General features: G+C 34.0%; 1 protein-coding gene across 1 annotated transcript in view; it reads right to left on the reverse strand.

Moving 5' to 3' along the window:
* Nucleotides 1-928: 928 nt before the first annotated feature.
* The window catches only part of LOC139515578 (uncharacterized), a 173,845-nt gene continuing 148,652 nt past the window's right edge, over nucleotides 929-26,121 (reverse strand). The window contains exons 13-16 of the mRNA XM_071305156.1: nucleotides 14,331-14,387; nucleotides 7,056-8,591; nucleotides 4,704-4,815; nucleotides 929-1,903 (exon numbers count right to left, since the gene is read on the reverse strand). Coding sequence (XP_071161257.1) covers nucleotides 1,798-1,903; nucleotides 4,704-4,815; nucleotides 7,056-8,591; nucleotides 14,331-14,387 — 1,811 coding nt within the window. The 3' untranslated portion in view covers nucleotides 929-1,797. The remainder of the gene's footprint in view (nucleotides 1,904-4,703; nucleotides 4,816-7,055; nucleotides 8,592-14,330; nucleotides 14,388-26,121) is intronic.

A 26,121-nucleotide genomic window follows, 5' to 3' on the forward strand; every position in this document is an offset into this window, starting at 1 on the left:
CAATCTAACAGCAGGTTGTCTGATTCATCTAAAAATATCAGGGCAGATAGATCTTCACCTGTTTAACAATTCTACCCCATGTCAGATTTGCTCTAAATGCTTTGGTTTTTGAGTTATAAGCCAAAAACTGCATTTTACCCCTATGTTCTATTTTTAGCCATGGCGGCCATCTTGGTTAGTTGGCCGGGTCACCGGACACATTTATTTAACTAGATACCCCAATGATGATTGTCGCCAAGTTTGGTTAAATTTGGCCCAGTAGTTTCAGAGGGGAAGAGTTTTGTAAAAGTTAACGATGACGGACGACGGACGACGGACGCCAAGTGATGAGAAAAGCTCACTTTGACCTTTGGACCAGTTGAGCTAAAAAGTCGTCTTTTGAACATTAGCTTTGAACTAACTTTAAACGAGATTTGACAATGTTAGGTAAAGGTTTGGAACACATTGTAGTATTGTTGGGTTTTTTTTGGTTATTCATTGGATTTTGGTGGAGTTCTGACCACGATGTTAATTCGTAGATTGATTGATGAACGCAGAAGATATATATTAAATATGTACGTGATGTACTAATGACTTTATTAATGACACGAATCAGGAGGAGATAACCTTAGCTTTATACTTAACGTCAACATTAAGTACCAATTGTTTCGAAATTATCGAGTTAAAAGTTAAAACCCGAACGTCAGTCACATTGAAAATGACTTATGAGGCAACATTCATTAATGAAACGAAAAATGGAGAGAAAAGTTAACATATTGGTTGACTAGCGTATAAGAATACATTTGTGTTATGTTTTTTATTTGATTGTTATGTTATACGTATGCTGATCAAAAAATTGTTTTAGACTTTTAGACCGGTACTTATGCAAACTTGAGACATATGCATATGTTGTGATTCACTGCTGTAAAAAAAAAACTTGAAATCAAAGTAGAGAACATAAACTTTTTATTAAAATGTTTCCGTTTGGAACTTAGAATATATAAAAAAAAAAATACAAAATAAGAAAAAATAAATAAAAGATTGCAAAAACAAATATTCATATGAAAAAATATATGTAGATACATAATATATAGATATAAAAAATACAAATGCACAAAACCACAACGTATGTAATTTTCAAAAGGCGCATATAGTGTGGTTGCACAAACATTAATTTCAAATTATGGTAATGATCTATGTCAGCAAAGGACCCAGTCGGATAGTTTAACATTTCAAAACAAGCATGTTAAATGTTGCATTCACAAGTTCTTAACATTAATACATGATCCCTTATTGTTATAATGACGTCATCATGATCAAAGCACAACTTCGCAACGTCATATTCAACTTTCGTTGCCGAGTAAAATTTATGTCCATCGAAACTCTATCGAATTTCCCCTTTTTTAAATAATAATAAAAAATAATGTGAAAGACAACAATAAAAAGTGAGCATAAATAATAAAAATCTAAACACCTTCACAGAGATGAAAATATACCATTAATTCTAGAGCTACCATCAATGCATGTATCCTATGATTTGTTTGATACATAGAGACGGTTGTACGCAGTGGTCTAGGTTAGTTCTGTTTACCATCAAACGATACTGATATATCAGTCTTTTAATATTATTGTAATTCATAAGTCATATTCATTCAATTCATTGTTAAAAAAAAATCTTCATCTAGAACACTGGAGAATTTAGATTTCTTCATTGTAAGTCATGTTTCAAACTTTGATTATCTGCGCAAATCTGTTTATAATTCATCTCATTTTCTGTCTTAAAAAGTATGGCTTTATCTTATAATCAACGATGTCACCTTAATACCAACTTATCCGTTTACCATATCTTGGGGTAACAGAAGGAAATGGTCTACTGTCATACATGTCGGAGGTTTGAGATGTTTGCTGCGTTTTTATATCGGGTCTAAAATAGAAGAAATACATACTACTAGCTTATACATTAGGACACCATGACAACACTTTAACGTTAACCAACATACAATATATATAGAAACTAATTGTTAGTATTCTTAACCGGTTTAGTGCATACAAGTTATATACTATCTTTATAATATCTTCAATATATTACTACATAACTCAATGTTTTAAAAAGGAGATACCAAAGACGACACAATATTGGTTAAAATTATCCTATATAGCAATGCCAAATAAACTCGAAAGAAAAATAATCTCTAGCTAGTAGATAAAGATTTCCTTATGTAAAACATTTTTCTTTTATCACAAACCTGGTACAAATGTAGTTACAACAGTAATTAGATGATAGAAAAGAAAGTCTATGGGGTATTTATCAATATTTTTTTTAAATAGTAAATTCACATTCTCACCTCACTACTGTAGTTTAACGGACGTCGTCACGATTTGGTTGACCGTTATGGAATAACCGTTTCACAAATGATATTGGATATGTTCCTTACGTCGTAACTACAATCCCCTTCTCTTTCATGAATGTGACATCACGACGGGTGCCACATAAGGAGCAGAATCTGCTAACCTCTTAAGACGTTTACGATGATGTCTTCTTATGCTCTTTTTATTACAACATAAATTCAGTAAATGCACAATTTCACCTCAATGCAAGTTTACGACGTTTACGATGATGTGTTTTTATGCTTTTTTTCTCATAAAATATATTCAATTAAAGGGGAACCCAACACTTTGACTGACATAGATTTGGCTCGTTTAATTTTCATAACATTTTGACAAAATATTTACTTAGACCTGTTAAGGCTAATATGAAAATTTCTAGAAATTTGAACCACACAATTTTCAGGAATAGTTTTGTTGGATATATAACAGTTTGACAAACACTAATGTTGGTCGTTGCAAAGCTGGACTTCTCCTTACTAATAGTTCAAAAATGTATCTGGTTAAAATGCACAGCTGATTTTTAAGAGTTAACTCCCTTTTAAGTGTTATGTACCCCTTTTATGCACACTCTAACCTCACTGCATGTTTAAGATGTTTATAATGATCCTTTCGTATGCTCTTGTCATCATAACATAAATCAGTTTTGTTGTTTAAGTAATTTAGAGCTGCTTCAACAGAACAGCAAATGTGAGAGTTGTCAATATCAATCATGACCTCCATTTTATAATAAAATACAACAAATCAAAATTTGGTACAAATAATGTTTGAATGATTCCCAACGTAATCAGTGAATATTATTTTGAGTCGGGTGTGTCTATTCTGTGTTGGTCATTCATTATGTATTCGTGTTTGTTTTATTAAGTGAGCTAATACTTCAGTTACATTATGTATATCTGTTATAATCATTTGATAAAATTTACTGTTTGCAATAGCATTAATTGTTCTAAATAATTAGGATGTTCTTATCCCAAGCATACAAACTTAGCCGTATTTGACAAAACCTTTATTCAACTTTTGATCTTCAGTGCTGTACAACTTTGTACTTTTTTTCGCTTTCGATCTTTTATATCTGGGCGTCACTGGTGAGTCTTGTGTGGACGAGGCGCGTTTTTGGCGTATTAAATTGTAAACCTGATGCTTTTTGTTATTCATTAATCATGTGTTTCTTTGTCTTATACGTTTTCCTATTTATTTGTATTGTAGTCCTGTAATAGTATGTTGTCATTTCTATGTTATATTTAACATTGCCATTAAAGTGCGAGGTTTGTCATGCCACAAAACCAGGTTCGACCCACCATTTTTTCCTTTAAAAATGTCCTGTACCAAGTCAGGAATATGGCCATTGTTATATTATAGTTCGTTTCTGTGTGTGTTACAATTTAGCGTTGCGTTGTTTGTTTTCTCTTATTTTGAGTGTAAATTGACATTGCGATAAGACGTGTCACGGTACTTGTCTATCCCAAATTCATGTATTTGGTTTTGATGTTATATTTGTTATTCTCGTGGGATTTTGTCTGATGCTTGGTCCGTTTCTGTGTGTGTTAGTTACATTGTAGTGTTGTGTCGTTGTTCTCCTCTTATATTTATGCGTTTCCCTCAGTTTTAGTTTGTTACCCCGATTTTGTTTTTTGTCCATGGATTTATGAGTTTGAACAGCGGTATACTACTGTTGCCTTTATTTTCCAGTCAATAAAGGATTAATACATCTGAACTTGTAATAGGAACGTCGTCAATATTGGATTTGTCATTGACCATTGTTTACATGTTTTATAGTATAACAACATATTAAAAATTATTTGATGAAACGACAAGAAGTTTAACTTGTCAATCAATTAGAACTTGCTAAACATTGGTTGACATGTTTTCAAGTTGTTCCACGTATTACCAAAGTGTCATTTCTCAATCAACTTAAGAACAATCTTCCTCAACAGTACAAATTAAAATAGATCTTGCCAGGAACTTCAACTTTTTTATTACAACATATTAATTTTTTTCTTTTTCTTTTTCGAATACACCACCATAAAACATCTTTTAAATCATGCATTTGAATTGTTAAATGTTGGTGATGACTAAACATACTGTACAAAACATCTGAATCTAACGAAATATTTAGACCTGAGTAACGGCAAAAAGTCAGAATGTTATCCAATAAACTCTGATTATACATTTACAAACAAATTAGCACAAGACTTTGCTTGTTATCCGTTGTAAATGCTATTGAATTTGACAATGCCTCTAGAAATCTTTATACTCATGGGGATAGTTTTCAAAAGGCGAGTTTGCATTGTTAAGATCTACATCTCGTATCATATATAAATGATAGAGTTCATACATACTTGCTTATGCTCTGTTTTGCTGCACATGTCGCATATATTGCTCCAATGAGGGAGAGAAATGCAACTAAAGCTCCAATACTACCGGCTATTATCGGAGTATTGATGTTGTCAACTGGAAAAAATATCAAAATATCAGAAATCAACACCTATAATTTATTTTACTATAATTCATAACTTAAAAAGTGAAAACAAACTATAATTAATATGCATAGAACTTCCAAAATGTGTAATTCAAACTTAAAGAGCAGTAAAGCCGAAATAACACTACTCGCCACATTGTAGAACGTGATAAAGTTACATCTGGAGTTAATCTTTAACAATTTACATATTTCACGTTTATCAACAGTAATATATTTTATTGAATCAGTGTTTAAAAACCATTAACTTTATATATTGATTTAAATGACAGTCTGGACATTTCATTTACTAAACATAAATTTTGGGTATACGTCAACGAGACGTCATCAAAACTGAAAACAATACACACAAAAAAAAAACAGCAATAGATACACGTGTTTGTTCAGTATCAAATAAACAAATATTCAACAAATGGAAGTTTTTAACGACCTTGACTGGCTATACAGCCCTTGCACGGTCGGGAAAAAAACAAATATTCAGTCCAGTCATCTCTTTTTATATTATAGGCTTGTCCTCTCCCTTGCAACATACGGGTGCCTGTCAGAGCAAAACAAACAAAGGACAGGGAACCAGTCTATAATTAACTAATCTGAATTGTCTTCGTTCGGATTTTTTTTCTACGTATCATTTGTAAGTTAATTTAATAAAAAAAAAAAGTTATACATTCAACCAAACTATATTCTTTTGTGACCAAACATACTTAACCCCGCCACATTATTTATGTATGTGCCTGTCCCAAGTCAGGAGCCTGTAATTCAGTGGTTGTCGTTTGTTTATGTGTTACATATTTGTATTTCGTTCATTTTCTCGTTTGAATTGTTTTACATTGTCATATCGGGGCTTTTTATAGCTGTCTATGTGGTATTGGCTTCGTTCATTGTTGAAGGCCGTACGATGATTTGTTATATATATGAGTAAATCCAGTCATAGCGAGATTTTCTGACTTCACATAGTTGCTTGACAATTTCGATGTTACAATGAAAATCTTACTAAATAAGTTGAAAAATAACCGTTTATTTCATACTACCGGTATACAATTTAAAAAGTTGTATGAGTGCTAATGAGACAAGTCTACATACAAGTCACAATTAACAAAAGTAAACCATTATAGTTCAAAGTACGACCTTCAACACGGAGCATTGGCTTCACGCTGACTAGCAAGCTATAACAGGCCCTAAAAGTGACAAGTGTAAAACCATTTAAACAGGAAAACCAAAGGTCTAATCAATATAAAAAAACGAGAAACACTTATGAACCACATCATTACACGACAACCACTAATGAACCACATCATTAAACGACAACCACTAAACATCAGGTTCCTGACTGAGGATAGGTTCAAACAAATACAGCGAGTTTAAAAGTTATAATTTATTGCTAGTCTTCGCCATATCATATTATATATACCAAGGTAATTGTGAACAGCAGTCCTTAATTGCACCATAATAGAAAAACTCAATCAAATTGTATAAATTCAGATAACATCGAGTTAAAAAAACTTGTAGTAAAATAGGCTGTTCGTTAATTGAGATATAACAACATAGACAATGTATACAAGAAGAAAACATGATGTGCAAAGCCAAAAGCACACATCATTTAAATAAAGGAAAAACAACACATTGCATTCGTGTTGCAGAATATGGGAACAGACAAATTCATATCAATTCCTTCTAGCATAGTACAAAACATTATACGCTACACAAAGATACGAGCAATAATTATTTTCTGTTTTCCCTAGCCTTTAAATTGTATATTTGTATTTGAAAACAAATTTAAAACATTTCTAAAATCGAACTAAACATGTTCTGTCATTTGAACATTACCGGAATTGAAATAGAATTCTAAATCATTTCCGTAGTTTGTCATTTTATCACGAAAAAGCTTTTATCAAATTTAGGGAATTTTGAAAGGAATTACATAGCCAACATATATCTTTATTCTCACAAACCAAATTACAAAGGTATAGAGATAGGATGGGAAGAGTATAGATACATTAAGATGAAATGAAGTTATATATTTTAGTTTAATGAATAATTAATAGGACTGTAAGTCGGATACGTTCGAAATCTCTAGTATAGTCTTTACAATGTTATTTTATCAGTCGTCTTTTTCGCTGCAAGTTATCCAAGATCATCTGTACCCAAAAGACCATTACTACAGACAATGCTTGCAACCGAAAGTACAAAAGTCAAACAGATAGCAGAAAATACTTACGGGTAGCTTTTGTGCCAGTTGCATCTTCATTTGATGGTGGCAATGGTAGACTTTCAGTTACTGAATCTTTAGTGGTTGCTTCTGTCGTCTGTTCTTTTGTTGAACTGTGCTGTGTTGGTTTCAAAGATGTTATTGGTGTTGTAAATTCATTTGTAACTTTAGTAGTTGGCATAGTTGTCGTAATTGGTGGTGTAGTTGTAACTTCCATAGTTGGTATCTGTGATGTTATTGGTGATGTAGATTCAGTTGTAACGTCCAAAGATGACATTGTTGACGTAATTCGTGCCGAAGATTCAGTTGTAACTTCCATTGGTGGCATGGTTGGTGCATTTTGTGTTGTATATTTAGTTGTAGCTTCCATTGGTGGCATGGTTGGTGCATTTTGTGTTGTAGATTCAGTTGTAGCTTCCATTGGTGGTATGGTTAGCGCATTTAGTTTTGTAGATTCAGTTGTTATATCCTTATTTGCTGTCGTTGTTGTAATTGGTGTTGTTGATTCAGTTGTAAGTTTCATAGTTGACAACATAGTCGTAGATTCTGTTGTAACTTCTGTAGTTGGTAAATTGGGTGTGTTTGTTGTTGTTGATTCAGTTGTAACTTCTGTAGTTGGTATATTTGGTGTGCTTGTTGTAGTTGGTTCCGTTGTAACTTCTGTAGTTGGTATATTTGGTGTGCTTGTTGTAGTTGATTCAGTTGTAACTTCTGTAGTTGGTATATTTGGTGTGCTTGTTGTTGATTCAGTTGTAACTTCGGTAGTTGGTAAATTGGGTGTGTTTGTTGTTGTTGATTCAGTTGTAACTTCTGTAGTTGGTATATTTGATGTGCTTGTTGTTGCTTCAGATGTAACTTCTGTAGTTGGTATATTTGGTGTGCATGTTGTTGTTGATTCAGTTGTTACTTCTGTAGTTGGTATATTTGGTGTGCTTGTTGTAGTTGGTTCAGTTGTAACTTCTGTAGTTGGTATATTTGGTGTACTTGTTGTTGTTGATTCAGTTATAACTTCTGTAGTTGGTATATTTGGTGTGATTGTTGTAGTTGGTTCAGTTGTAACTTCTGTAGTTGGTATATTTGGTGTGCTTGTTGTTGTTGATTCAGTTGTAACTTCGGTAGTTGGTATATTTGGTGTGCTTGTTGTTGTTGATTCAGTTGTAACTTCTGTAGTTGGTATATTTGGTGTGCTTGTTGTTGTTGATTCAGTTGTAACTTCTGTAGTTGGTATATTTGGTGTGCTTGTTGTTGTTGATTCAGTTGTAACTTCGGTAGTTGGTATGTTTGGTGTGCTTGTTGTTGTTGATTCAGTTGTAACTTCTGTAGTTGGTATATTTGTTGTGCTTGTTGTTGATTCAGTTGTAACTTCTGTAGTTGGTATATTTGGTGTGCTTGTTGTTGATTCAGTTGTTATCTTTGTTGTTTGTACTGTTGTTGTACGTTGTGTTATTGGCTCCGTCGAAACCTCTGTTGTAAGAACATTTTTAGTTGTGACATCTAAGTGTGTAGTTTCGTCTGCTGCAGTTGGTAAAGTTGTTTGTTCCACGACTACAAAAATATTAAAGTTTAAAATATTCCATGATAACGACAACATTAACAAAAAATTAACAAATAATATTGCTCTGGAGATATTTTAACAGTAAAACCGGATAAAACAAGTATTTCATGTCAATAAATTAACATATCAAATTACATGTGTGATATTAAATCGAAAGTAGTATTATCAAACAATACGTGCAGATAAAAGCTTAAATATATTACAAGTGTCCTTGAAGAATTTAAACTACTAAGTAAAAAAAAATGTAAATTTTGTAAATCGTTAATCGGTCTTATCTGATAGATGCTTTATTCATGGATATTTGATGATGAAATATAAAATTAAATGTTTTCCAATCATATATTTTACAAAAGGTAATGAAATTCACACTAATATAGGCACCCGAAATTATTTCACACTAACTAAGACTTTGAACAATTTTAGATTTTTTTCGTTGGAAAAGTGTCATTGGATTTACCATACAAACTGTATCATATGTTGAAGTAAGTAAGTACTAAGTAAGCAAAACTGCATTTTGCATGTTGCATTTGAACATAAGCTCTGATGAGCTGTTTGTCAAATATATGAGCGTCACTGATGAGTCTTGTGTAGACGAAACGCGCGTCTGGCGTATTAAATTATAATCCTGGTACCTTTGATAACTATAAAAACATACATGTACAATAACAAATATATTAATAATTTAAAAGAAAAAAATTGCAGCAGGCAGATTAATGGTTGTCAAAACAGCACCACGTTAACTAGTAACATTTCTGGCATATATGAAGCAATACAACAGACTATAAGATATAAATATATATATTTCGACGAATCATATATATATTTTTGAACTCTCTGTTGTAATAAGCCATATAACCTATGGCATGTTTAACAAATTTTTAGAATGGTGAAAGCGTCTTAACTGATGTTCGGTTTGACTTTTTTATTGTATAATTTTCAAGATTGTAATAGTTTAATCTAAGTAGACTTAAAGATGATTCATTTAACATCAAAATTTGACTGAGGAATGATACCTGTTATCCGAAATATTTATAAATAATTACATTTATAGTTACCTTTTTTTTTGTATTTGGAGTTGTTGTGTACACTTTTTTATGCGTTTATATATATATATATACAACTCGTCTAAACATCAACCCAACAATGTTAGATCTGTAAATTTGCTTTCGCAAATTTTTTGTTCTTCCCTCGCCGGGATTCGAACCCATGCTCCTGTGATATCGTGACACCAAATCGCCTGCACTGCAGCCGTCCCGCTAGACCACACGACCACCTGGGCTCTCAAAAAAAGAGCTTTCGGTGGGCATGTGTTACTTTTCCACGTCAGTTTTAATCTAGCGGCGTACTACAGTACATGATATATAAGGCATGAAGATGTTATTGTTACAGATCAGCTAAATTATCTATAGTAAAGGATCCTACAAATTAATGTAAGATACAGTCACAGAAAATAATTATCTTCATAAGTACGTCTGAGTCAGTGACAACCCTACAACAGATGTATCCATCGGATCGCCATCAATGATGGTGATACATGGCTGTGTACATAATGTATATACAACTCGTCTAAACATCAACCCAACAATGTTAGATCTGTAAATTTGCTTTCGCAAATTTTTTGTTCTTCCCTCGCCGGGATTCGAACCCATGCTCCTGTGATATCGTGACACCAAATCGCCTGCACTGCAGCCGTCCCGCTAGACCACACGACCACCTGGGCTCTCAAAAAAAGAGCTTTCGGTGGGCATGTGTTACCTTTCCACGTCAGTTTTAATCTAGCGGCGTACTACAGTACATGATATATAAGGCATGAAGATGTTATTGTTACAGATCAGCTAAATTATCTATAGTAAAGGATCCTACAAATTAATGTAAGATACAGTCACAGAAAATAATTATATTCATAAGTACGTCTGAGTCAGTGACAACCCTACAACAGATGTATCCATCGGATCGCCATCAATGATGGTGATACATGGCTGTGTACATAATGTATATACAACTCGTCATAACATCAACCCAACAATGTTAGATCTGTAAATTTGCTTTCGCAAATTTTTTGTTCTTCCCTCGCCGGGATTCGAACCCATGCTCCTGTGATATCGTGACACCAAATCGCCTGCACTGCAGCCGTCCCGCTAGACCACACGACCACCTGGGCTCTCAAAAAAAGAGCTTTCGGTGGGCATGTGTTACCTTTCCACGTCAGTTTTAATCTAGCGGCGTACTACAGTACATGATATATAAGGCATGAAGATGTTATTGTTACAGATCAGCTAAATTATCTATAGTAAAGGATCCTACAAATTAATGTAAGATACAGTCACAGAAAATAATTATATTCATAAGTACGTCTGAGTCAGTGACAACCCTACAACAGATGTATCCATCGGATCGCCATCAATGATGGTGATACATGGCTGTGTACATAATGTATATACAACTCGTCTAAACATCAACCCAACAATGTTAGATCTGTAAATTTGCTTTCGCAAATTTTTTGTTCTTCCCTCGCCGGGATTCGAACCCATGCTCCTGTGATATCGTGACACCAAATCGCCTGCACTGCAGCCGTCCCGCTAGACCACACGACCACCTGGGCTCTCAAAAAAAGAGCTTTCGGTGGGCATGTGTTACCTTTCCACGTCAGTTTTAATCTAGCGGCGTACTACAGTACATGATATATAAGGCATGAAGATGTTATTGTTACAGATCAGCTAAATTATCTATAGTAAAGGATCCTACAAATTAATGTAAGATACAGTCACAGAAAATAATTATATTCATAAGTACGTCTGAGTCAGTGACAACCCTACAACAGATGTATCCATCGGATCGCCATCAATGATGGTGATACATGGCTGTGTACATAATGTATATACAACTCGTCTAAACATCAACCCAACAATGTTAGATCTGTAAATTTGCTTTCGCAAATTTTTTGTTCTTCCCTCGCCGGGATTCGAACCCATGCTCCTGTGATATCGTGACACCAAATCGCCTGCACTGCAGCCGTCCCGCTAGACCACACGACCACCTGGGCTCTCAAAAAAAGAGCTTTCGGTGGGCATGTGTTACCTTTCCACGTCAGTTTTAATCTAGCGGCGTACTACAGTACATGATATATAAGGCATGACGATGTTATTGTTACAGATCAGCTAAATTATCTATAGTAAAGGATCCTACAAATTAATGTAAGATACAGTCACAGAAAATAATTATATTCATAAGTACGTCTGAGTCAGTGACAACCCTACAACAGATGTATCCATCGGATCGCCATCAATGATGGTGATACATGGCTGTGTACATAATGTATATACAACTCGTCTAAACATCAACCCAACAATGTTAGATCTGTAAATTTGCTTTCGCAAATTTTTTGTTCTTCCCTCGCCGGGATTCGAACCCATGCTCCTGTGATATCGTGACACCAAATCGCCTGCACTGCAGCCGTCCCGCTAGACCACACGACCACCTGGGCTCTCAAAAAAAGAGCTTTCGGTGGGCATGTGTTACCTTTCCACGTCAGTTTTAATCTAGCGGCGTACTACAGTACATGATATATAAGGCATGAAGATGTTATTGTTACAGATCAGCTAAATTATCTATAGTAAAGGATCCTACAAATTAATGTAAGATACAGTCACAGAAAATAATTATATTCATAAGTACGTCTGAGTCAGTGACAACCCTACAACAGATGTATCCATCGGATCGCCATCAATGATGGTGATACATGGCTGTGTACATAATGTATATACAACTCGTCTAAACATCAACCCAACAATGTTAGATCTGTAAATTTGCTTTCGCAAATTTTTTGTTCTTCCCTCGCCGGGATTCGAACCCATGCTCCTGTGATATCGTGACACCAAATCGCCTGCACTGCAGCCGTCCCGCTAGACCACACGACCACCTGGGCTCTCAAAAAAAGAGCTTTCGGTGGGCATGTGTTACCTTTCCACGTCAGTTTTAATCTAGCGGCGTACTACAGTACATGATATATAAGGCATGACGATGTTATTGTTACAGATCAGCTAAATTATCTATAGTAAAGGATCCTACAAATTAATGTAAGATACAGTCACAGAAAATAATTATATTCATAAGTACGTCTGAGTCAGTGACAACCCTACAACAGATGTATCCATCGGATCGCCATCAATGATGTATATATCTTATGGTGTTTATATATCTCAACTTGTACGATTCGCTCGTGTATGTAACAATGTATTAGATTTTAGCGAGAGAAATTTATGTATTACTGAAAAATTATTACACCAGGGTTTTCGATATCACAAACTGGTCAAAACATTTACTAAATTTTATCACCGGTATAAGGAAATAATTCGTAAATATAACTCAACATGCAGACATCTTATACGTTCAGGTATTTCACATCCAAAATTTTATGGAAATATTCTTTATAAAGCACAAAAATGTCAGTATTCTCCTCAGAAATTAACAAAACCTTTAAATAGACTTATTAAAAGGGGATATAGTTACGATACTGTTGTCAGGTCATTAAAGATTGCATATTTTGGCTTTAACATTGATTCACTGATAGGGTCTTTGCATCGGAACTAAACACATTTATTTCTAAAAAAACAGTTGTTGGCATGACACGGGTTATGTTCTTCTCATATATTTTATGATAGTATGATACTAAACCCCTAACGGGAGGGATTGTACCTGATATTCATATGATGAAGACATAATCTTTCAATCAGTTTAATTGAGGTCTGGAGCTGGCATGTCAGTTAACTGCTAGTAGTCTGTTGTTATTTATGTATTATTGTCATTTTATTTATTTTCTTTTGTTACATCTTTTGACATCAGACTCGGACTTCTCTTGAACTGAATTTTAATATGCGTATTGTTATTGTTTTACTTTTCTACATTGGCTAGAGGTATAGGGGGAGGGTTGAGATCTCATAAACATGTTTAACCCCGCCGCAATTTTGCGCCTGTCCCAAGTCAGGAGCCTCTGGCCTTTGTTAGTCTTGTATGATTTTAAATTTTAGTTTCTTGTGTATAATTCGGAGTTTAGTATGACGTCCATTATCACTGTACTATTATGCATATTTTAGGGGCCAGCTGAAGGACACCTACGGGTGCGGGAATTCTCGCTACATTGAAGACCCATTGGTTGCCTTCGGCTGTTGTTTGCTCTATGGTCGGGTGGTTGTCGCTTTGACATATTCACCATTTCCTTTCTCAATTTTATATATAGATATATATATATATATATATATAGATAGATAGATATATAATACATTTAATATACATATTCTTTATTTCAAAACCATTTCAAGGTTTCAAGATCATTAATTAATATATAAAATATAGTAATCATATATTGCTATAGTGTTGTTCATTACAATTTTACAACAATCAATGATCATGACATCAATTTATACAATAAAAAAAGTATTAAAAACAAATTGCAGCTAAAAATTTGATTAATACATGATATAAGAGCCAAACTACACATGTTTACATAATTGATTGTAATTAATTTTGTAAAATAACTTTTTTTTTCACAAGTTGTTTGCGGATTATTGGTCATACTTGTAATGCAATGCTCAGATAAAATACGTGAGTAGAATGTATTATCCTTTCGATGACAATGCGATTGCTCTTCAACGAACTTCCTATGAACACCCCACATCCAACTAAAGTTTTAATTTCATTTGATTTATTATTTCTAGATGAAATATACTCACTTGTCCATGGATCTGTTGAAGTTCCATAAAATTTTAGAGACCAGCTGTCTAAGGTAACTACAAGTACACATGATAATCAAATAAATGAGATGGAAAATACCAAATCCATAACATTTATGAAAACAGTTGTCTGAGGTAACTCAATAACATATGAATATCAAAAAATAAGTTTACAAATACGAAATCTATAAAGTTTTAGAAAACAGTTGTTTAAGGTAACAACAAGTACACATGAAAATCTAAATAAATGATATTAGATATGTCAAATCCAAAAAATGTAGGAGAACAATTGCTTAAGGCAATGCAAGTACACAATGAAAATCTAAATAAATGATATAAGATATGTCAAATCCAAAACATGTAGGATAACAATTGCTTAAGGCAATGCAAGTACACATGACAAAAATCTAAATAAATGATATTAGATATGTCAAATCCAAAACATGTAGGATAACAATTGCTTAAGGCAATGCAAGTACACATGACAAAAATCTAAATAAATGATATTAGATATGTCAAATCCAAAAAATGTAGGAGAACAATTGCTTAAGGCAATGCAAGTACACATGAAAATCTAAATAAATGATATTAGATATGTCAAATCCAAACAATGTAGGAGAACAATTGCTTAAGGCAATGCAAGTACACATGAAAATCTAAATAAATGATTTTAGATATGTCAAATCCAAAAAATGTAGGAGAACAATTGCTTAAGGCAATGCAAGTACACATGAAAATCTAAGTAAATAAGATAAAAAAAAACCAACAAGAATGTGTCCATAGTACACGGATGCCCCACTCGCACTATCATTTTCTATGTTCAGTGGACCGTGAAATTGGGTAAAAACTTTAATTTGGAATAAAATTAGAAATATCATATCATAGGGAACATGTGTACTAAGTTTCAAGTTGATGTAACTTTAACTTCATCAAAAACTACCTTGACCAAAAACTTTAACCTGCATTTCGCACTATCATTTTCTATGTTCAGTGGACCATGAAATTGGGGTCAAAACTATAATTTGGCATTAAAATTAGAAAGATCATAGCATGGGGAACATGTGTACTAAGTTTGAAGTTGATTGTTCTTCAACTTCATCAAAAACTACCTTGACCAAAAACTTTAACCTGAAGCGAACGGACGCACAGACGGACGCACAGATGGACGAACGAACGGACGCACAGACCAGAAAACATAATGCCCCTCTACTATCGTAGGTGGGGCATAAAAAATGCCAATTCCTTAAAAGTTAAGAAAACAATTGTTTAAGGTCACTCAAGTATACATGGTAATCTAAATAAAGTAAGAGCAGTTGCTGAAGTCACAAAATGTAGCTACTAGTACACATGAAAATGTATGAAAAGCTCCAAATCCATGAGTTTTTAAGAGAACAGTTGTTGAAGGTAACTACACAAAACAATATAAAATCTAAAGATGACGAGTGGCGAATACAGATCAACTGCTAATGCGCCATGTTTATATTGGAAGTCAAATTGCCAAGGGAGGACTAGTGCCTTCAAACATATATAGCCTCGACATTCTGTATGTGTCGATCCCAAGTCAGGAGCATGAACTTAACTTGTTGTCATTGGTTCATGTTTGTCATATTTCTTTCGTAAAATGTTGTCTTATAAATTAGGCTTTTCGTTTTCTCAATTTTTTCATGTCGGGGCTTTTTATAGCCGCCTATACGTTAAGGTTTTTTTCTCATTGTTTAAGTTCGTACGGTCGCCAATAATTCTTATATCTACTTCATTTGAACTTTGGTGGAAGTATAAATATGCTATTAAATTTATTGTCTCACTTTTATCCTGTCTGTCTGCTTTGTCGACAACGTTCTATTGACTGAAAGGTAGGGTCTTCAAAGTGGATCTAATGGGATGACTGATGGGAATTTCGAGTATAAAATATATAAACAACAGACCACTGATGGACCCCTTTAAGATTTGCTGCAAATGTCTTATAAACTTTGGAGTGAATAGAACCCTTTCTACATTTCAATATATCATGATATGCGCCTCACGTAAAACACCAATTTATTTTATGACAACTATATGTTTAAATAGCTATAAAACCAAGTTTAATTTTTTTGCTATTTTACTTTTTATGCATAACAGTATTCGAGGAACACATATATCCTTATATACTTACAAAAACAATAGTGCAAAATAACTTCATTAAGTTTCGACAAAATTAAGGCATGGTCTTGTTATTATTTTTGTTTTCGTAAATTTGAAGCAAAATTAGAAAAAGCCTTATAATAATCGAAAACGAAAGGTCTTTCATAAAATAATAAAGTATGGATAAATTTTACGGTTAAAAAATGACGTCATTTTCGTAAAATTTCATATGATTAAATTGCAAAGACTGTGAAAATGTTTCATGTGTTTATAAATATGAAACATTGAACACATGTTAGACCCAATTAGATAGCTATATAAAGTAGAGGTGGTATGAGTGGCAATGAGACAACTCTCCATCCAAGTCAAAATTTGTAATGTAAACCAAGCGTATAAACGTACCACCTGTAATGATAGTAAATGATTGTAACAGTTCAAGGCGATCTTTATGCGAGACAAATGAGATTAAGCACTCAGACAATCATCTGTTGAGTTAAACAAGATAAATCGCTCAGACAATCCTCTGTCGAGTCAAACAGGATTGAGCAATCAGTCAATCCTCTGTCGAGTCAAACAAGATAAAGCACTCAACCAATCCTCTGGCGAGTCAAAGAAGATAAATCCTCTAACGATTATCAAGTCAAACAAGATAAATCGCTCAGACAATCCTTTGTCGAGTCAAACAGGATTTAACACTCAAACAATCCTCTGGCGAGTCGAACAAGATAAAGCACTCGAACAATCGTCTATTGAGGCAAACAAGATAAATCGCTCAGACAATCCTCTGTCGAGTCAAACAGGATTTAGCACTCAAACAATCCTCTTGCGTGCCAAACAAGATAAAGCACTTAAACAATCCTATGGCGAGTCAAACAAGATATAGTACTCAAGCAATCCTCTGCCGAGTCAAACAAGATAAATCTCTCAGACAATCCTCTGTCGAGTCAAAGAGGATTAAGCACTCAAAAAAATCCTCTTGCGTGTCAAACAAGATAAAGACCTCAAACAATCCTCTATCGAGTCAAACAAGAAAAAGCACTTAAACAATCATCTGGCGATTCAAACAAGATAAAGCACTCAAACAATCCTCTGTCAAGTCAAACAAGATAAAGACCTAAAACAATCCTCTGTCCCGTCAAAAAAGACAAAGCACTAAAACAATCCTCTGGCGAGTCAAACAAGATAAAGCACTTAAACAAACCTCTGGCGATTCAAACTAGATAAAGCACTCAAACAATCCTCTGGCGAATCAAACTTGATAAAGCACTTGAACAATCATCTAGCGAATGAAAAAAGATAAAGTTCTTAAACAATCTTCTGGCGAGTCAAACAAGATAAGGCACTCGAACAATCCTCTGGCGAGTCAAACAAAATAAGGCACTCGAACAATCCTCTAGCGAGTCAAACAAGATAGAGCACTCGAACAGTCCTCCGGCGAAACAAGATAGAGCACTCGAACAGTCCTCCGGCGAGTCAAACAAGATAGAGCACTCGAACAGTTCTCCGGCGAGTCAAACAAGATAAAGTACTCAAACATTCCTCTGTCAAGTCAAACAAGATAAAGCACTTAAACAATCCTCTGGCGAGTCAAACAAGATAAAGCACTTGAACAGTCCTCTGGCGAGTCAAACTAGATAAAGCACGTAAACAATCCTCTGTCAAGTCAAACAAGATAAAACACTTAAACAATCCTCTGGCGAGTCAAACAAGATAAAGCACTCGAACAGTCCCCTGGCGAGTCAAACAAGATAAAGCACTCGATAAATCATCTGGCGAATCAAACTAGATAAACAAAAAAAGTAAAATCACAAAACTACTGAACTCAGAGGAAAATCCGGACTTGGTACAAGCATTTTCAAATGTAGAAAATGGTGGCTTAAACCTGGTTTTATAGCGCTAAACCTCTCACTTTGTTGACAGTGTCATCAAATTCCGTTATATTTACAATGATAAGTAACTAAACAGACATAATAAATAAAATAGTCAAAATATGGGTACAGCAGTCATCATCGTGTAACAATTTTAAAAGGAACAATTTAACATAACACATAAACATCTATCTACAAACACATTCATTGGTTCGCGTGTCTGACGTCAGAAAATTGTATACGTCACATATATTTGTCAATCAGTGTTTATACAAGCAATTTTAAAATTTCACATAGGCAATGTTAGCATACACGGTTAAAAAATCAAAAGTGTGTTAGAATTAATTTCAGATATAGACCGAGCTTTAAAATAGTCCAAAAGTTCTATAGAATTTATAATAATCCACAAAATAGTTCATTGCACTATGCGATTGAATAATTTTGACGTTTGTGGTTCAACGTATTTTCTAATTTATAATGGAAATATATCATTATAGAACAATAACATACTGACAGGATTTTTAAATTACATAGTCACGTTACAAGAACCAACAGATTGTGTGAATGTTTGTCTGTAACGACCACTGCTCACTATGTACTTTTTTTATGAAACTTAAACTGTGGGGTCTCCAAAGGTTCTCAACACAATAAAGTTATTCGAAAAACTAATCAGGAATAACACGATCACTGGGGTAAAGCTGATGACCGTAACTGCATTCACGGTCATCCCAAGATGTCGGATGAAAAATTAGGTCAGTTTCTGTATTGTCTGTTAAAGTGTTTCTATATCATTTTCTTTACAAATCATACATTGAAACGATGTAAATTTATAAAAGAATCACTCGGAAATCACTAATTACTTCTGAGAAATGTGCATGTAACGGGAAATTCGATTTGAAAAAATCGCCAAGATGACCGTAAATCACAATCGAGATGACCGTAACAGAATCAGCGATTCATAACAAGGCTGACCGTAACTGCTTTTAAGATGACCGTAATTTGTAAATGATGACCGTAACTTTTAAAGGATGACCCTCAATTCTAAGAAATATCCGTATTTATATAACTATCTTTTTGTATCAAATGATTAATCGGGTTGGTATACACATATTAATATGAAAGTTTTATCCTATAGGTAGAAGAAAATAAGACGTGCTTCAAATGCAAAGATTACCATATGTATCTTTTTTTACAGTAGAGAGTTCAATTTTTAAAATGAATTTGCCAAAAGACATGCGGTGCACAGCCTTCAACTGCTCGACAAAAGATTGTTTTTTGTTTCTGGGATTCCTTTTAATGACATATAATAAATACACATTTTTAAAAATGCCAAAAAATTGCATGTACATCCATTGATATTATATCGTCTTTCATTTTGTCGTGCAAATAAAATAACAGAAATATTTTGAAAATATCATTCGAATAAACTAGTGAAGGTGAGCTCCAGCAAAGTAGATCCTTAAAATAGTATTGTACGAAAAGCGTATCACAAGGCGGAACGTTGTCAATTTGTATATATACAGAAATGTTATTCATACAGTCAGGATTCTACTTCTTCAAAATTATCTCCCCATTACGCCAGTTCATGCTCACAGTCGTAGAAATGGAAGCCATTGTAGGGATGACGCTCTGCCAATTTTTCTCTTGAAAACTGATAAATTTATCCACATAGCACCATTACGATCGATCGTTATATGTCAGTTATATTTTAAAATACAAATGTATCTACTAGCTAATGAGCATTAGTTAATGATCTTGTCTGCATTTATTCAACTTAAAAATATTGTCTGTTTGGATGTCAGATGGAATTTTTGAAAATTAAAAAAAATTCTAATTAAATATTTCGTGGAAGGGCAGACTAAACATTTTCAGTGGTTGAAGATTATAAACCCTAGTTATCACACACACATTTTCATCATCCAAATTAAAAGACTGTCGTCAAGTACTTTTAGAAAAAATAGCTATTCGAACACACCCACTCTGTTTTTGTGATTCATTGGATAGGTATCTCATTTGACCCATATGTTTCATCTTTTCGTACTGTCCTTTTTTTACGTTATAAAGTCAACCTGTAGCTTTGATATATAATAATGATAGAATCTGAAGCGAGATGCTATATAAAATACTCTTGCTTTGTACGTTTTAAAGACAAAATATACACCCCAAACATGCCCTAACATAAAAAGGTGCACTCGATTTTTCTCTTTTCGATACAATCGTTACCTGTTTTGGGGAATTTTTTCTTGATTCACATAATGGAAGGGCAGACACGAAAATTTCTGAACTAAAAGATTGATATGTTCTCCGTCCGTGATAAAAAAAAAATTCGGAGGTTATGCATTTTCTACATCCAACTATAGATACTATATATAAAAAAGAAGATGTGGTATTATTGCCAATGAGACAGCTATCCAGAAAAGACCAAAATGACACAAACATTAACAACTATAGGTAACCGTAAGGCCTTCAACAATGAGCAAAGCCCATACCGCATAGTCAGCTATAAAAGGCCCCGATAAGAACCATGTCGTCGACTTGATATTATGGAACGCCAACACTGTCTTGTTATGACTATTTTCATTATATGATGTGCATTTACCTTTATTTGATGTGCATTAACCTTTATATGCTGTGCTTTTACCTTTATATGATGTGCACTTGTCATTATATGATGTGCAAACACCTTTATATGATGTGCACATATCTTTATATGATGTGCAAGTATCCTTATATGATGTGCAAATAGCCTTATATGATGTGCAAACATCATTATATTATGTGCAAACATACTTATATGATGTGCATATATACTTATATGATGTGCAAGTATACTTATATGATGTGCAAATATACATATATGATGTGCAAACATTCTTATTTGATGTGCAAACATTATTATATGATGTGCAAATGTACTTATATTATGTGCAAAGATCCTTATATTATGTGCAAAGATCCTTATATGATGTGCAAAGATCCTTATTTGGTGTGTACATATCCTTATATGATGTGCAGTTTTCTTTTTATTACGTGCAAACATCTTTATATGATGTGGTTGTGTCATTATATTATGTGGTTGTAATCTTATATTATGTGGTTAGGTTTACTTCATTATATGATGTCGAAACGTCATTATATGATGTGCTTTCATCGTCGTTATGGTCAATGAACATGATTACGATTAGAATGATTACTGTCTACGTCATAACTGATTCCGATCTGCTTCTGTAAACTATTCACCCGGCTCAAATATGTATCTATCGCTAGCGAAAGTGCAATTTATAGGGAAAATGAGACAAAGGAATTTAACAAAATCAACGTTTCAAACAATTTCGGTTGAAGATTAAGATCAGTTAATACAGGAGCTAGTTGAAAAAATTCCCGACTGTGGAGAAAATGATAACAAATGTAAGAGCCTTTTATAGCTTGCTATTTGGTTTAAGCATAGGCTCCGTGTTGAAGGTCGTACTATGACCTATAAAAAGTAAATACACAAAAATACTGAACTCCGAGGAAAATTCAAAAAGGAAAGTCCAAAATCAAAAGGCAAAATCAAAAGTCCAAACACATCAAATGAATGGATAACAACTGTCATATTCCTGACTTGGTACAGGTATATAATTGTTTCCTCTTACAAATTATGACTTGGATGGAGAGTTGTCTCAGTGGCTCTCACACCACATCTGCTTATTTCTATTCATTGCAAAAGACACCATTGAAATCACAGTCTGTTTCAAAAATATTTCATAACAATCAATAGCTATAAAATTATCTACTGATGCATAATATGGCGAGATGGTTTGTTTTATAAAATGTTATTGAATAGTACTAATCTGTAAATGGTAAGATGTATAATGTAGTATTGAATATGTACAATGATATTAAATCTAGTATATCATATAATCTATGCCACTAAAGGAAGAGACCGATTTCATTGAGCCGCAACTCCTCTAAAACCATACCAAGTCGGAAATATTTGTGATATGACGTTTACATGTAGTGTTTTTTTTACTTTTAACTTGTCTTTGAACCAATCTTTTTTCCACAGAAAACGCCAATTATGTGAGAAAATACCTAATTTCGAAGATTGCAAGCTTAGTCGACGTAGTTCCCGCGAAATGCGAAATGGCTATGTGGGTAATTATAAAAAAAGAAAAAGTGGTATCTTTGCTAATGAGACAACTCTCCACAACAGACCAAATAACACAGAAATTAATAACTATAGGTCACCGTACGGTCTTCAACAATGAGCACATATTGGATATACAGATTGTTTATTTTCAACTTATTTTAATGGAGATTTTTTTAATTGCTAATACAATTCTGAAACATGAGTACTAGTATGTCAACAGATTTGAAGTAGCGTCAACGATTTCTGAGATACAAGGGGTTGATTCCTGATGAAGTGTTTAGATTTAATTTTTCGTCCGATTACATCGGGTTTTCCCCATTGTGGTAATGGCAACGGATTTTATGTAGACGATACAGTTATTGAGTTAAAAGGGAAAAAACCACTGAAAATCACACTTTGCCACACGTTTTCCAATTTAGGGTATTTAATATTTTTATTTTCCAACCGAGATGAATGGGGTGACGCCCGTCTTTTGCATTTTGTTCCTCTTTTTCGTCTCCTTAAAAAAATAGAATAAAAAGGATTAACTTTGTCATTACTGTATCTACCTTATTACTGTGTCATCACTCTTTGTTTCAACACTTTCCCACTCGCTGGCATCTCCGTGTATCATCGGTACAGCGGATATAGGTACCAACCGAGGGGTCGTGATCGATTTTTCGTCTGACACGGTACGAAAATCTTTGTTTTGTTTACATTATATCAATGTGTACTTCAATCTAAACATATTTGTTGTTCAAAGAAATGATTTGGTCGTAGGGTGGTTATTAGAGAAGTCTCACTATTTGCCCAAAACAAGAACCCTTACTAAAAACATATGCAAATACTTGTCAAAGAAGTTGGCGCTCGTCTCATCCGATATGATTCGATATTCATTGCAACTCTTTTTCTGATAGAAGGACACTGTTTGTGCGTAATAAGTATAGCTGTTTCAATAATTGGCATTGAAATATTTTGTACATAAGTTATTTTTCGATATTTGATTCCGACAAGAAGCGTTGTGTATAGCTGAACAAATGAATTCTTCTGTACGGTGCATAATTAAATGAATGTACGGTATATAGTTTTTCACGCTTCGAAGTATCTATAAAGCTATACCCGCTGTACCGATGATACACGGTACTAATTATAATTTGAAATACTTTGTTTGCTTGTGACAATGGTGTTCGACAAGGAGAAAACTTATCACCTTTTCTATTTTATTTACTTTTGATTGACTAAATAACTTTCTTAGTGACTAAAAAAAATACAGGACTGACAGAACTATACTAGAAGATCTGGAAAGAGAATTAGAAATATATCTTAAGTGTTTTGTGATGTTGCTTGCAGATGACACGGTGTTGTTGGCTGAAACAGCACAGGACCTGCAGACTCAACTCAATGCTTTCCATGATTATTGTAAGGCGTGGAACTTGAAAGGAAAGTTGACAAAATTAAAGTCTTTGTGGGGGTTTTTTTTGGACGGAAACCAAAAAATCTCCGATTTTCTTACAATGATTCTAACATTAAGATGATAAAACAATATAACTATTTGGGAATTGTTGTCACTAAAATGGTAAATTTTAATATGACAAAAAACATTTATCCGATTAGGCTTTAAGCCATGTACGAAAACTTGAAAACAGGAAGGATGTATAAGATTTCTGTAAAATGTCAACTTCAGCTTGTTCGTTTATAAAAAAATATATATAAACACGTGCGTTTGTCCTCCAGCTGGCTTAGTAATTTTGAAACCTCTCTCTCTTGTTTTGTATATACTATAAATAGTTATTAATTTTATCTCTGTTTACTGATGTCATACATTGACTTTGTGAGACCAAATATATAGATTTAGAGGCCATAAGTATACCGGTATGGATTATTGATTGACGGTTATTTAGCGCCACTTTCAACACTTTCATGCTATTTCGTGGCGGTGAGTTTATATTGGTGGAGGAAGCCGAAATGCCCGGAGAGACCCCCTGACCTTCGTTTGGAAAACAGACAATTCTGGTCAATTAAGATTAGAATCGAGCTTACCTGCCACGTGCGGAATTTGAAATCGCACACCTAAGTATTGACATGCTAGTGATACAGCAGTTCGACTACTTATAAAAAAGAAGATGTGGTATGACTGCTAAAGAGACAACTCTCCACAAGAGGTCAAGATGACACAGAAATTAACAATTGTAGGTCACCGTACGGCCTTCAACAATGATCAAAGCCCATACCGCATATTCAGCTATAAAAGACCCCGAAATGACAATGTAACCACTCGACCACCGAGCGCCCATCACTTTCACCCGAAATGGATTAAAGGAGATATGGAATGAAGCTGAACTCGGTGCATTACATTTACGTGCAGCTTTTTATCATGTTTTTTGTGCATATATTTCACAGTTTCAACTATAGATGATTATGGGTGGATTCCTGAGGTCCAGCGGCAAATTGATATATGCATATTCGTACAAGAACATGTTAATGTGATATGAAGATTAACCCTGTTTTGTACTAGACCGACACTCTGAGCCAGACTTTTTTAACATGCTAGTTCAAAAGGTAGCATTCCGAAGGAAGACATTATATCACCTTACCCGGACACATTTTTCTGATTCCGAGCCGACCAGCTTTTGCTCTTAATCCTTAATCCCGCGTGCTTATATAATTAGCTGGGAAGCAGCATGTAAATATGAATTTTAAAGTCTTTGGTTTTGACCCGGCCGGGGTTCAAACCCACGACCTCTCTCACTCAAGGCAAACATGATACGACGAAAGGGGGGCAAGTTGTTTTGTAAATGTTTGATTCTAAGAGATTTTATCTATTTCAGAAGGGAAGCAAACTAGTTTGTTTCCATTTAAAATGAGGAAAAAATAAAACAATGATGAAACTTTAAAAAAAAATTAAACCATGTTCTTTTTGTGTTTTTTTTTAAATTTATTTCGAACAAGGAATACACGTGCTCCTTCCCTCAAACTAGAGTCGGTGTCTACCACATTTATTTATTAATATATAATGTACAGATCATTTGTTTAAGCTTTGGATACAGGGATCTGACAACACGTCATTTTATTTTCTGTCCTTAGTAGATATAGGAAGATGTGGTGTGAGTGCCAATGAGACAACTCTCCATCCAAATAACAATTTAAAAAGTGAACCATTATAGGTTAAAGTACGGCCTTCAACACGGAGCCTTGGCTCACACCGAACAACAAGCTATAAAAGGCCCCAAAATTACTAGTGTAAAACCATTCAAACGGGAACACCAACGTCTAATCTATATAAACAAAACGAGAAACGAGAAACACGTATATATTACATAAACAAACGACAACTACTGTACATCAGATTCCGGACTTAGGACAGGTGCAAACATTTGCAGCGGGATTAAACGTTTTAATGGATCCAAACCTTCTCCCTTTTTCTGAAACAATAGCATAACATCACAACATAGAAAAACATACGATAAAATATCAATTGGCAGACTCAACTCAATCAAAAAACGTATGATTACACAATGAACGAATAAATTTGATCTGCGATATCTGAATACAAATGCACAGTTTATATTACATCAGCCAATGAAATGTCAGCCTTCAAATTTTTGAAGGTGTGTATCAATCCAACAAAACCGGAGAATTGAGCGTTTTTAATCTGGTGTCTAAATGAACTTAAAACACTGCATTTATTTAT

Source organism: Mytilus edulis, chromosome 3, assembly GCF_963676685.1.
Source record: "Mytilus edulis chromosome 3, xbMytEdul2.2, whole genome shotgun sequence".
NCBI classification, from domain to species: Eukaryota; Metazoa; Mollusca; class Bivalvia; order Mytilida; family Mytilidae; genus Mytilus; species Mytilus edulis.